Source organism: Apis dorsata, unplaced genomic scaffold, assembly GCF_000469605.1.
Source record: "Apis dorsata unplaced genomic scaffold, Apis dorsata 1.3 scaffold_68, whole genome shotgun sequence".
NCBI lineage: Eukaryota > Metazoa > Arthropoda > Insecta > Hymenoptera > Apidae > Apis > Apis dorsata.
This window is the reverse complement of record NW_006263366.1, coordinates 710194-724123: the sequence shown is the minus strand read 5'-3', so window position 1 is coordinate 724123 and position 13930 is coordinate 710194. Positions and strand designations below refer to the sequence as shown.

The following is a 13930-nucleotide window of genomic DNA, read 5'->3' as shown; positions in this document are numbered from 1 at the left end:
ATATATATATATATATATATAAGTGCACCATATATCATGCAATTGCAGCACTGATCATGCATACGACTAGTATTTCATTCAAATTTTTTTTTCTTTTTTATCAAAATGCAAAACATAAAAAAATCTTATTACTTAAAATTATAATTATTTGTTGCAAATAAAATGATTTTTAGAAAAATTGTTTCTCGTTTAAGAAAATGATCGAAGCACTATCTATAATAATGATTATTATTATTATCAACACGTTAAAAAAAGCAAGCGTCTCTGATGAAATACAAAAGTTTAAATTAATTAAATAAATTGATTTATGATTTGATGATTTACTAGTATAAACACGTTATTGTGTAAAAGCAGTCTGCTTAAGCTATCGTGAGATATTTATTTTTTCACGAAAAACTCGTTATAGCTCTTCGATACAGTGCTGTTCCTTTCCACATTATAAATTGTAAAAAGGACACGGACTGATCATCACTGTCCTAGCATTGAAAGAGATTAATTTATAAATTAACTTAGATCAGTGTCTTGTCTACCATTAGGCTGATCGGTGGTTTAACATGCACAACTGCTCTCCGATGATTTCAGTTCAATTGGTGTGTCCTTCAGAACTACTTCTTGCACTACAGGTTTAGCAACACATTAAGGAAAACACAAAAAGATAACAGAAAAAAAAATGAAATAGTTAACAATGTTAAAAAATGATATCAAAAGTAATGATTCAAAATGATTCTTAGAAAATTAATATTTATGAAAAATTTTGAAATTCTATGAAACATTTAACTTTTGAGAATTCAATAAAATATTTTAAAATTAAATAACCAAAAAAATTTTTATATAAGATTATAGTAATAGATTAAAGTTAAGCATTTTTTAAAATAAATAATATTCAAATTATGAAAAAAATTTTAAAAAAATAAAAAAAATTGAGGATGAAGGACATGTTTTTTAGTGCTATATTTGAAGAAAGAAAAATCCCTGAAATATAATTATGTATATGTACCATGCAAATGTGCATATTATGTATCTTACACAAAGGATACTGTCTTCAGGTGGTTTATTTTCAGTGGAATCCATGCCTGGTAAAGCTGCTGCTACTCTTCTAAAGAGCTGATCAATAAATATAATATGATTAAAGCATTATGATTTTATTTAATAATAAAAAAAAATTTTTAAAAATAAAAATCTATAATAGAATAAAAACTTACTTGTTTTACATTATATCCAGCTTTAGCACTAGTTTCAATAAACATTACGTTTAATTCTTTAGCTTTTCTTTCACCTTCTTCCATTGATACTTGTCTTTTATCACCCAAATCTGTTTTATTACCCACTAACATAATAATTACATCACTTCCTCTTTCAGTCCGTACATCATCAATCCATTTTGATGTTTGATGAAATGAATTTGCATCTGTGTAAATAATTCACTTGAGCTGATGCAATATCATAGTTAACACTTTGTTTTCATTGCTAATTAAACTTACTAGTAATATCATATACCACAACTGCAACAGTAGAATCTCTGATATAACTAGGTATCAAAGATCTAAACCGTTCTTGACCTGCAGTATCCCATAATTGTAATCTTACAGTTCTATCCTCCAGATACATAGTTTTGCTTAAAAAATCTATACCTATTGTAGCCTGTAATAAATAATATTATCTTTCTAATACTTTCTATAGAACATATTTTTATTTCATTATTCTTCTAATATCATATTTAAAAAGAAACAATAGAATTTCATTTTTTAATAAATTTACAAAATAAAATTTGATGATAATCTTATGATGTATCTATATTGTGTTCTTTTAACTTTGTTAAGAAAAAGTCAATATCTTGAACTCCCTACTATCTGTCCTACTAACATTTATCCTTGCCAATTGATATTAAATACTTTATAGAATAAATATATATATTTGTCATCAAAATGATAATTAAAATGAATGAAATGAATAAAATGAAAGCAAAGATTGTGACATCATTATAAGGTCATTGAAAAGTATGTCAATGAAATATAGATGATTTCAAAATAAAATATATATTATATGATGAAAGAAAAAGCTGAGAATTTATTATATTTAATATTTATATTATGTTTTAATCTATATTATTAGATAAATTAATGTAATCTTTGTGACAATATTATATTTCATTTTATATATTCATTCAAAGTTATGTGTAAATGTACATATACATAAATATATGTATATCACAAAACTATTAGTTTCATACCTGATACGTGTTGTCAAAGCTGTCATACATAAACCGTGTGATAAGAGAAGTTTTTCCAACTGCAACATCAAATCACACGATTAATGCAAAAAATTTACTACCTATTGTTTACAAAAAAACAAAATGCCAAACAAAGAATATTTTTTCAGAATGTAAAGATATAATAATGAATTATTAATATAATTTAAAATCATATTATAGATATTCATAGAAATATAAATTTATAATGAAATTATTATTTTTTCTTACATAAAATCAGAATTATTTGTATATTTTCATTATGATTAGATTTTATGATCGCGATATACCAATATATTTTATAGTTGTTTAAAATGAAACAAGTATACTACATAACGATACGATTAAATGCATAAATCATGAATTTTTATGGTTAGTAGATATTTCTATAAAAATGATAGGATTTTACAACAAATCATATATAAAATTATTAATATTATTAGGACAGAATATAATATTAGGATGGTGATAATAAGAATGACGCCAAATTCGATCGCAACGATAAAGTTGAACAGTGACTAGAAATATTGATCTATAACCTAGAACGGTCATTGAAACCAATGTATATGATAGAAATTTTCATATTTGATATGCGAGAAATCAGTGACAAGACAAAACCGACACGAACATCGCCAATATTGATCCAAAATCAACGGAAGTATAAGTGGAAAATACTTACCGCTCTGTTCACCGAGAAAGACAAGCTTAAATTTACGCAACGGGTTTCCAAAATCACCCGAAGACGACATTTTTTATATTATAGAACTATTACGCAATGAGTTAAAAGTGCTAAACACACAAGAATAACTTAATTGATGCAACGAGTCATTAATTGTCACGAGAAATCATTTAACTTGACAGATCGAAAAGCCACTCCTTCCTTCACTTGCAAGGCAGCCACGTTTAACTGGGAAGTGACGTCATTGGTTAGTTACTAGTTTTGTCAGGTTCCAATCATATTCCTGTAGATGGCGTTGAAAAATTTAAAATATATGAAATGGAATATATATCTTTTATTATAAAAAATATCGATAAGTTGCTAACATAATTAAGAAAAAAATGTGATTATCAAAAAATGAATAAATTATTTAAATTATATTGCTCAAAAAATAATTATGTTAGATTCAAACTGCATAAAAATAAATTATAAAATGTTTTATTAATAACTGCATTAGATAAAATTTGTACAATCTCAATATAATGGATTCCAAGATAATTAAATATTGTTCTCGAACAGCCTGTAGATTTGTTTCAGAAATATATCCAGAAATTATAGGATCTTTCATAATACATCTAGAAAAATATTTCATAATATTGCAATAGTCAATAATTTTAAATGTTATGTACATATTATATACGCTCGTACACACATTCAATATATACAATATAGATATAAATGATATTTTGATATTTTATTGTTGATGAAGTCTATTATTATTTAAGTTTCTGTAAGGATCTTCAACCACAATAGAATTGCAAAGTAAATCATAAACAGTTCTATTAAATCTGAAGAAAAATAAGGCAAAACATATAGGAAATAAAAATGCTAAAATCATATTTTTCACAATTGATCTTCCAATTGCTAATGGTAAACCTAAATCTGTTCCTGGAGAAACAAGTACAACATCAGGATCATCAGGTCTATCAACAGGTGTAACGCTACGACATTGAACAACTCTTAATCCCATCATGGATTTTCCAGGTGTTGCACCACCAATACGACCATTTACACCATGTTGAAGCCAAAATGCCTGAAAAAAATATTGTTATTGAAATATCATTTAATATTTCTATTAATAACATACTCACTTCAAAAATGCACACTATAACACGATGAATTATTTCTAATACTAATATACCATATGTCATTTCTAAAGCCATTTTATAATCAATTCTCAAATTTGCCCGTACCAAGTCTAGATCATCTATATCTCTAGAATAAAATATAATGATAACAAGTCAAGAAAAAATAAAATTATAGAGGGTAGAATTATTTTACATACATGAAATCAAAAACATCAATAGCAAAGAAAGTAATGGAAAACTTCAAAAGAAACAACATTGTTGAATCTATAAACTCAGCTGCAAATCTCTTCCATATTGGAGGTATACGATATTCAAAGCCTGAAAAGATTGTTTTCTTAAACTTGAATAAATAAGATAATCATAATATTAAATGATACAGATGAAAATGTATGTTTCAAAAATACTGCATCATAAAATCACTACAAAGATAAATAAATCAATTAAACATTATAAAAATAATTAAATTAAATAAAATGCAGTACTTTTGTAATAAAAGCACATATAGTACTAGCTGAACCTCTGTTGGAATGTGATGGACACAGGAGATATCGTTATGACCTTCTACCTTCAGCTCCAGGAGGTTGAAATGGAGGTCCTACATGATCTTGAGGCCTTCTTTGTCGGAATGGATCGTTCTCTTGACCATTTGTGCCAACAATTAACCTATGTGTATTTGCTACATTTGATACTTGTGACGAGAATGATGGTACACCTATAATTATTCTATTTTATAGAATAATTTCGTTACATTGATAATATAATAATTTATAAATTAGATATTAATTAAATAAAAACAATATAATTATAATCTTACCAGATGATGGATTTATTATTTGTCCAGACATTAAATAATATGGAAACATTGCAGCCATACTCTGCCAAGCATAAGCTTCATGTAACCATTTTTCTAATTTTTTAAAATATTCTAAACGTTCTTCTGCAGCTATCATTTGTAGTTGATCTTTATTTTCTTTGCATTTATCCTCTTTTGTATCTTCATTTTTATCATCTGCCATATTTTTGTTTCGTAAGAATTGATCGGATATATGTATTTACAATATATATATGTATATATATATATATTGTAAATTTTATCGAAACAATAATTCCGTTTTAAAATTGTACAGTGTTCAAGTCGATTTGTTTAAAACAATAAAGATCTTTCGTTGCTATCAAAAAAAATAACTTATATTCATATAAAACAACTACTTTAACTTTCGATAGAAAAAAGCAAGCTAAAATAATACTGGAAAATCACACCACAATATTAATAACAAATAAATGAAGTAATCGTGTACTGCCAGTTTTACATCCACGTAATCCTTGTCTTCATATATTAGACAGGGATACTTCAATGTAAAATTTTGCTTATTCTAAGATAATGTGTGCAATAATAAATAATTATTTATTGATTTTTAAATTTCGAAGTAATAATATAAATGTACTCATGACAACAATATTATATTTCTTTTTGATGAATTTTTTTCTTAAATTTAACGGTCAGAAAATCGTTAAAAATTTATTATTGGCCAATATTTATCTCATCCAATTAAATTCATCAATGTATTACAATCAAATAAAAATGCATAAATACATTAGTAAAATATTTTATTTAAGAAATAAAATATTATTATATAATAATAAATATTGTTAAAAAATTTTACATATAAAAATAATTTTCAAGACGCAAATAATTCAACATAACGAATTCATAAATTTGTATAATAAAATTTTAATAAAAAATATAAATTTTATTTGAAAAGAAAGTAAAAAATATAAATTCAATATAATAAATTTTAATATAAATAGAATATTGGCATCGTATTATCGAAGAGAAAAAGTTGAAAGATAAAATATAAAATGCCAAATATGAATAAAAAATTACTATTTAGTAACATGACTGAAATGTGGAAATGAAAAACCCTAGTACGTTTTGTAAACCAGGTGGCAGCGTGCAGCAGTTCGCATTGCGGCGCTAGCTTCTCAGGACATGACGTATTCGAAGCATTCGTGCAGTAATCACGGTCAGAGGACGTTTCTGACGACTCGTCTCTTTCTACATTTCACATTTTCGAAATAAATAAAAGCAAAGCGAGTAGGTGTCGTAAAGCAGTGTGTCGTGCTGAAAAGCTGTGTGCGTTCGTACGCGTTACGAGTGACATTTGGTCTAGTCTTGAAGAGGGTGTGGGCCACGACGCCAGAAGAAACATTTAGGTAAGATCACATTAAATTTAATCATGTAATAACATTTTCGTTAGTTATATTATCGAACATTTAACCAGAAAATAATACGTACAAAAGATAATTATCAATTTTGTGACAAATACAGTGTTTTTATGCAGAAAAATCGGACTGCGGCGATTCCTCAGTCACGCGTCAATTCGATGGAATGTCGCGGTAGAATTCCGAGAATACAAGCGATGATTGCATTAAAAAATCTCCTCTTTCGCCGACATTGTAAACAATTGTTTAAACGCAACACAATGATCATGAATATACAAATTTCATCATCAATCGCATTTTATATATCAGCGACAAACATCGACGAGTTAAATCAATGCATGTGGATTGGAAGTTCGAATTAGTTACAGTTTCAAACAGAGGTTAAGTTAAATTTGAAAATAATCTATCAAGTATATTTTCTCAAGTATTTTAACATTAGATACATTGCGTTCTAAAACGGAGCATATATTATGAAGTAAGGAAATAGTAAAACGCTTAAGTTCGTGAATGAAATTATGATTATCAAAATTGTGATTCGTAATCCACGTGCCGTTAAAATTCTGTATATTTCAGCAAGAAATGAAAAAAAACCGTTGGTAAACGAGGTCGACAAATATCGAACCTAGACAATCGTGCGATATTGCGTTAATGTTCTAAGTGTTGATGGATCACTTAAATCTCCTTTCGTGGGTTAGTACGCAATTTTTCATCAACCCGTTTTTAGTACATATTCTATGACTATCTCGTGAGAAACCTTCCAATAACTATTATGGGAACGCGTAAGTGACGGAGTATCCCGCGCCCCAAAAAAGGAAAAGAGAGAAAAAAAAGGAGAAAGGAACGGACGAAGGAAAGAAAGATATAGAGCGACATGGAAAAACGTTTGTCGGTTTGGTAGAATGCGTGCGAATAAAAGGTAATGCTTTCCCCCAAATCGCGCATGAGGTGAATGGCCGCAGGTCATACAGAGTCCCATTCACGCGTCGTAAGCACCTTTACGTTTTCGGAACCGGTTGCACCGAATTTATGGGAAAATGGCCAAGCACCGTGGGAGTGTGTATATCTTGCGTGGCTTTTCTCAGCCCAGTATCGTTCGTTCCTTTAATTCGAACCGGTCGAACGCGGACAACGTCGCGGCATGTCGCGTCGCATACTAATTTCGCGGCGGACCGGTCAAATTAAGTGTGCCTCTACACGCAAAACGTTTCCGGTTCCGCCGACGTTTCGATAGCTTTGTGAGCATTATTAAAAACTGTCCTCGAAAGAAGTAAATCTTTTTATATTTTAAAAACCTTTCGTTTATTTTAATTCAAATTCTTTTCGCCTTTTGTACAGTTTTAAATTACCGATCAAAATTGATAACTTTTCGTCGTTCGATAACTACGTTTCTCGATAATCATTGTTTCCGTTGATTGAGTTCTTTATCACAAGGGAAGTCTACGATAACGCAAATTGCTCTACTCAATGGCGCAATGATGCGAGATTACAACTCTCATAATACATTATATGCGGAAACACAAATAACGACAAATAACTACGATAGCTCGATTGAAAATTTTATGATTGAAAATAAAATTTGAAAAATGCGTTATCAAACATATAAAAAACAATAAAGAATATATTATAGAACTATTCTGACTTCAAAATTATACATGTAGAGATATCTACTTTGTCATCGATTGTTTCGCATCATTTTACTTCTTATCTACGTCATAAAGCTTATTCAACCGAAGTTTCGAGATAAAATATTCCATTCTTTTTATTTTCGTGCTCATTTCGCATTAATATCTTTGCTATCTAGGAATTTCAAATTTAATCGCACGAGTTTAATTCCTCGAAACGTTACGACAATATACCACGTCGCTAGTTGAAATTGCAGTTATTTGTGATCATCGATTATTAATAATCGGCGAACATTGATAATTTCCGCGTTCTGTCCGCACAATCGAATCGCAAATTAATATTTACATGATTCTATATAGTTCAAACAGACATCTCGCCAATCCGATATATTAAATTGCGCGCTCGTAATTATAATTTATTCGTATCGAAATCGACAAATTGCGGAAACGTTCTCAAGGGAGGCTGGGAGGATTCCTGCGAAGCGTTGCGCGCCAATTTCAATAGAATTTCGCGAAGCATTTCTTAGAATCGAAAAATATTTATTTATTTGTTTCAATGGATTTAAATAATCCTTTCGATATCGATATAAAACGAAAATATAAAAATTAATCCAAGATCTAACATGTTATATTCGGTTATATTGATGAAAAGATACGAAAAGATCCTATTAAAGTGCAATAAATATATCTGAAAGTATTTTACTTTTATTTTTAAAATATCTTGATGTTCTACTAACTAAGGTCGAGAGAATACACTCAACTAGTTATACTTATAATACGCTCTACAAATCAGAGATTGGAGGGTATCTAACGAACGTTCGATTGTTTCCATAACACTCGATAAATTCCACTTCTCGCGGAATTCTACTGCCCCATTCCACGTTGCAACCGCATCTCGCTTTCTACTCGCCTCGTTCCGCTCGACAAAAGGAACCAACATCACAGACGATCTTTTCTCCCGTCCAAATTCCATGGATTCCATTCTCGATTTTCAATCCTGGCATTCCCGCCGATTTCGACACCGATCTCGATTCGCCAAACTATCGTGAATCGGTGATCGATACGCGACTGCTGTAGGCTCGAACAATGGGCTCGAATCCGTGGACTTGAAACGGGCCGGAGAATGAAAAACGCGCACGATTTACAATGGACAGTGATAGGTTTCGAATCTCTCTCTCTCTCTCTCTCTCTCTCTCTCTCTCTCTCTCTCTCTCTCTCTCTCTCTCTCTCTCTTCGTGGAGAGACGAAGTGACGAATAGAGAGATCCTTTTTGTCACTGCAACGAATTTTAACGACCAGTTTGGATTAGATTTCGCTTCCTGGAAATTGGCTATTCGAGAATGGAACTGTACGATCGATGGCTAGTTAATTAGCGGAAACGTAGTTCTGATTCTAAAAGGTAGTTTCGTATGGTTCGTGAATAGCTTAATTAGATCCTGTCTGAAGGGAAATTCTGAAGAACGAACACAAACGTGAGATACCAGTGTTCCTCCCTTCTTTGATATTCGTTTCAAAAGCGTAAAATTGGTAGGCGTCGACTGGTAAAGATCAGAAACGAGTCAAAATTATGCATAATATTTAAAATGACTGTGTGTAGAATTATGTTATAGGGTTAAGTGTGATGTAAAATGTATTCGGAATCGAAAGTTCGTTTTCTGAGTTGAAATATCGCGAACATGAAAAAAAAAAAAAAATCAGAGAGACGTTTGTTTATTAGATCGTCAATATAGAGAGTGAAGCTTTTCTGCCTATTCTGACCAGTGTAATTCCAGTAATGGTATCACTTCGGTGAACGGATTCCATTGAAATTCCACGCGTGTGAATCGCGGCGTAGATGAGCTGCATGCTTTTCATAAATGGTGCCGGATGAAATCTTATTTCGATGCTTGGAGAGACGTCTAATTTTCGCTTAGTTTCGCGAAAAATTTAATTTCGATTGCTTTTATGTATATTATATATTAAATTAGATATAAATTATCCATTTCCCTGTTTACCACCATTCGAATTTATTTTTTAGAATTCTTTTTCTCGCTTGTTTTCTGAATAGATTTTTCAACGATTTATAACACGCGATAAATTAACTGATATATTACAAAATATTACGGAAATAAAATTGATGATTAATATTTGTTTTAATTAAGAATAAAAACACAGATTCACTTTTTATTCCACGAATGAGAAATATTTTCTCTTCTACGATTACGATCAATTAAATTATACGAAGGAAAAAATTTCTATTTTAATCAAACTTGCACATATGAAATATTTCCTCGTATATCGTTCGTGCTATACGAGATATGTAATTTCTGAATTTTCCGATATTCTCTAATATTTGTTCAACATATACGCGTGGACAGTGTTGTGAAATATTTCTAAGTTTTTCCTAGCACGCGTGATACTGTGATATCATCGTTTTATAGCCCCCGCCTGTTTGTTTTAAAAACGAATAAATCGTATATAACGCGATCGATTGAACATATATGCGATATTTAAGAAATTCAGTTCTACGATATGAAAAATTTTACCATAAATTATATAACAAATTATATATGTATATATGTACATCTATAATTACGAGCGATAACGAAGAACGTCTTAAAATGCGCAGTGATCAAATGAAAATAATAATTCTTCGTACCCCGATTAACTCGATCAATGAAGCGCATTAAGCATTACGTAAACTACATAACGCGATAAGTCACACTTATATAGTGATGTAATCGTGGCTATTCGATCGAAATTCTAAAAAGAAAATTTCAGAGTTCAAAGTTCGATGGCAAATCATAAATCAATAAGAATCGACGACCTAATTTTTAATCGGTCACGCAATCGATCGTTTCGAAACTCATTTTTCAAACGTATCCGCGAACGGGACGGAATTTTCTTAAAAAAAAAAAAAAAAAAAAAAAAAGAAAAAACCGATCGAATAATTAATAAAACAGCGACTTATTATGTGTGGCCGACATTCCTGAAACGCCGATATACATGAATCACACGATGTACGCCGTGATACGGATCGGCGTTCACGTGTCGGCGAAACGTATCTCGAAATCGACGTGCATCTCGAAGGATGCACGGCTCGTCGATTACGCATACAATGGGCTCTCGATCCTATTGTGCGATCGCGATTTCCTCGGTTCGTCATCGATCACGGACGAAGTCAAATCCGGTCGACCGAGTGAAACGATCATTAGGAACGAAAGGAGTCGTAGCTGTTTAAATAAAATTATCCGAGATAACGGGATGAAAAAAGATGGGGAGAAGTTAAGGCCAAGAAAGTCGAGAAAAAGACGATTTTTATCCCCCCCGAGCTGTGAACGATAGGAACGAGATGCGATTCGAGAACTCGTCTGTCGAGTTAACGTTCCGGCAAAGAGGGGTTAATTACAGGAAGGGACAGACACTCTCTGGGAAAGAGTTCCGCTTTGCAGCCTGTTTCACCGGTTAACCCATTCCGATCGATATCCGGAACAGTCTCAAGTATTTAATCGCGTACTCGATGTTGCGATACTCGATGTGGCGAAGCATAAGATAACGTCACAGATATGAATATTAATCCAAGTATAAAAGCAACAATCAAAGTGTTCGACTCGAGGTGTAACCATTAAATTTGAAAAATTTTCTAAAAAAAAAAAAAAAAATAAAGAAAAATGAAGATCGTCAGATGTAAATGAATCGTTAGATAAAAATCTGTGTGCATAACTGTTCCAATCACTGGTTGTTTTCAAGGATTGTTCGTAGGGGATGATGATGGTTCTGCACTGTTGGAGCACGCATGCGTGAAGAACATCGTAAACTAGGGCAGATAACTTTGTTATCGTGCCGCGATTCGAAGACGTCTAACTCGAGATAAAGCTTATTCATTGGCTTCTCCGCGTTCCTCGATGTCTCTCTGAATCCGTGGAGATCTATCGCGATCGATCTATCGCGATTTATGAATTGCTTATTCAACTCGAGTTCCGAATAGGAAATTGATCGAGTTTCTCTGGAGTTATTCCATCGTTTTGAGATCGACTCGATATTTATTTATATTGGAAGAATTTTCTTTCAAAACAGATAAAGATTCTTTGGGATGGATCGAGGATAATAAAAAAATACTCGATCGATATTCGTGATATTCGATTTATCTGTTTTTTTTTTCGTGATTCGAAGATAAAAAAAAAATCGCGAAGAATGAAAACACGACGAAGACGAAGAGAGGAAAATTGTCGCCATTGAATGAATGGGTTTTTATGATACACTGTAATTTTGCGAAATTTATCGACGCTGTTATATTATCGTTAATTCAATAACGAGTACCGTACCGTAGCATTTATGGAAATTCGCATATTTTTTTCATCCTCTCTAATGCTGATTCCCATGCAGAGATAATGCATCCACAAGATACTTTGGTAACCGTATTATCATTCCATTTTCTTAATTGAAAATACAAGCCACGGTATAATTCCGTTTTCATTCTTTGCGTTACGCTTCGTTATTTGCTCCGCCTCGTATTCTCAGAAATTTATTATAAAAAGATTCGCTATAACACGTTAATACACGAAATGTTCACGGCAGGAAACCTAGTTCGGTCATTTTATTAATATTAATTAAATCAATTTGCATTTCCGCGCAACCAGTGTCCTCGTCCATTTCTAAAATCTTTCTCCAACAATTCTATTCCTTTGATTCCATTGCACAATTATAATTGATATAACTAAATTATATATGCGTATATAAAATTTCCTATTCTTGAATAAAATTTTAATATGAAAAATAATAATTCGTAATCGTTATGGGGGCTGATTTAAATCCCCACCCCATCGAATATCAACTTATCCTATAAATGGAATTTGCACAGACGCGTGACGACAAAGACGAAATTCTGAGGAATATGTCAGAAATATTGCGTTGTTCTTCGGTTGACGTCGTAAAATTTTAATGAAAAGTCCGAGAGAGGCGGGCAACGAAATTCGATGGAGTAGAGGTAACTCCCCGTACGGCCGTACGTGAATTCCAAAGGAAAAGGAACGGTCCCACGCACTATCGTTCCGTTTTACGAGCGCTCTTCTTCATTACTCGAGTTCGAAATTCGTAAGGTTTAGGCGGGCAGTTTCGGTGGTTCGACGAGAAAAAGAAGTGATCGTGCAAACATTTCTCCTTTATCCATCGTTAATTAAACCTCGATCGAGGAGATAGCGGAATAATAGAGGTAGTAGAAAGATAAGAAGAGGATGAAATGAGCGAACTTTGCCTTTTGAAGGAGGTAAGTTAGAGAGACGAGTGAAGTTGTTTTCGGCGGAGAGGGCAAGTTTATTAAATTTTCGCGTCCACTGTATAAGCTTTTATAATATTTCTCGAGCTTTCTTAGAAAGATTTTCATATTTTACGTATTCGATTTCACGAAAAAGAGCGTTCGATAGAAATTTCACGAATGAAAAGAGAATGCCGGCCCGAAAAGGAAATTCGAGAGTTTCGAAAGTGCATGCAATAAAAGGCGAAACGATCGTAGATTTCGATCGTTCCTTCGGACTTTTCTACTTCTTCAGGCGTGAACGTAATGGCGGCATAATTCCATCTTAATTAATTGCACCGGGTTTCACGAGCCCCTTCCGGTACCGATGAATCTTCCGGTCAGATTGACGATCGCCTTTCGGTCTACTGGCTTCTTGAATAAAGCACGGCCAACCACGGAAACAGGTGGTAGGCTGACAGAGGATGATGAACGGTACGCAACCGAGTGTGGCCGCATGAGGCAACCGCGCGAAAATTTAATCTGGAATCTGGCAAAAATGTGAATAGTGTGTCAGCTGTTGCGATTCTTGGATGCATGAAAATTTTTATTGCTGGAAACGAGTCCAGCTCCAAGTTGAACTAAAACTAAATAAAACTAATGCGGTATTAACTCAAACTTTAATATCAATATCGACGCAGAGAGATATTTTCTTCTGTATATCACACGATCATTAATGCCCTGAATTTTAATAACGTGTGTCACGTAANATTGATAGGTGTTTTTGTCGCGTTTCGTTGTATACGTTTGCTTCAACGT

The 13930-nt window shown here is 32.1% G+C and overlaps 3 protein-coding genes across 5 annotated transcripts in view; 1 reads left to right on the top strand and 2 right to left on the bottom strand.

Annotated features, from left to right (window-relative positions):
• The window catches only part of LOC102675351 (ras-related protein Rab6), a 7229-nt gene extending 4043 nt beyond the window's left edge, over positions 1–3186 (bottom strand). Inside the window, exons 1-6 of one of the 2 annotated variants that reach the window (XM_006610069.2) lie at positions 2928–3185; positions 2231–2289; positions 1482–1641; positions 1203–1408; positions 1038–1104; positions 98–617 (exon numbers count right to left, since the gene is read on the bottom strand). In XM_006610069.2, coding sequence (XP_006610132.1) covers positions 550–617; positions 1038–1104; positions 1203–1408; positions 1482–1641; positions 2231–2289; positions 2928–2997 — 630 coding nt within the window. In that variant the 5' untranslated portion in view covers positions 2998–3185 and the 3' untranslated portion in view covers positions 98–549. Of the gene's footprint in view, positions 1–97; positions 618–1037; positions 1105–1202; positions 1409–1481; positions 1642–2230; positions 2290–2927 lie in introns of those variants that run through there. The other variant, XM_006610068.2, reaches the window with a different exon arrangement.
• A 303-nt stretch (positions 3187–3489) lies between these two features.
• On the bottom strand, positions 3490–5461 carry LOC102675581 (protein FAM8A1). Of its 2 annotated transcripts, XM_006610071.2 has the most exons (6): positions 5353–5461; positions 4869–5063; positions 4620–4766; positions 4252–4372; positions 4058–4181; positions 3490–3999 (listed from the first exon to the last, which is right to left on the bottom strand). In XM_006610071.2, the coding sequence occupies exons 2-6, from the start codon at positions 5002–5004 to the stop codon at positions 3661–3663; spliced, it is 867 nt and encodes a 288-aa protein (XP_006610134.1). In that variant the 5' UTR covers positions 5005–5063; positions 5353–5461; the 3' UTR covers positions 3490–3660. The 2 variants fall into 2 exon arrangements, with proteins under 2 accessions (XP_006610134.1, XP_006610133.1); XM_006610070.2 differs by having other exon boundaries at positions 4869–5439.
• A 514-nt stretch (positions 5462–5975) lies between these two features.
• LOC102675804 (arrestin red cell) overlaps positions 5976–13930 on the top strand; it is a 30586-nt gene continuing 22631 nt past the window's right edge. The window contains exon 1 of the mRNA XM_006610074.2: positions 5976–6268. The gene's annotated coding sequence lies outside the window, so the exon portion shown is untranslated. The remainder of the gene's footprint in view (positions 6269–13930) is intronic.

Excerpts from the sequence above, each read along its gene's own strand:
- LOC102675581 (XM_006610070.2), bottom strand. The coding sequence starts at position 5,070 with ATGGCAGATGATAAAAATGAAGATACAAAAGAGGATAAATGCAAAGAA. Across the intron at positions 4,767-4,868 it reads AATAATAAATCCATCATCTG|GTGTACCATCATTCTCGTCA; the intron begins GTAAGATTATAA and ends GAATAATTATAG. Across the intron at positions 4,373-4,619 it reads TCAACCTCCTGGAGCTGAAG|GCTTTGAATATCGTATACCT; the intron begins GTAGAAGGTCAT and ends CAATCTTTTCAG.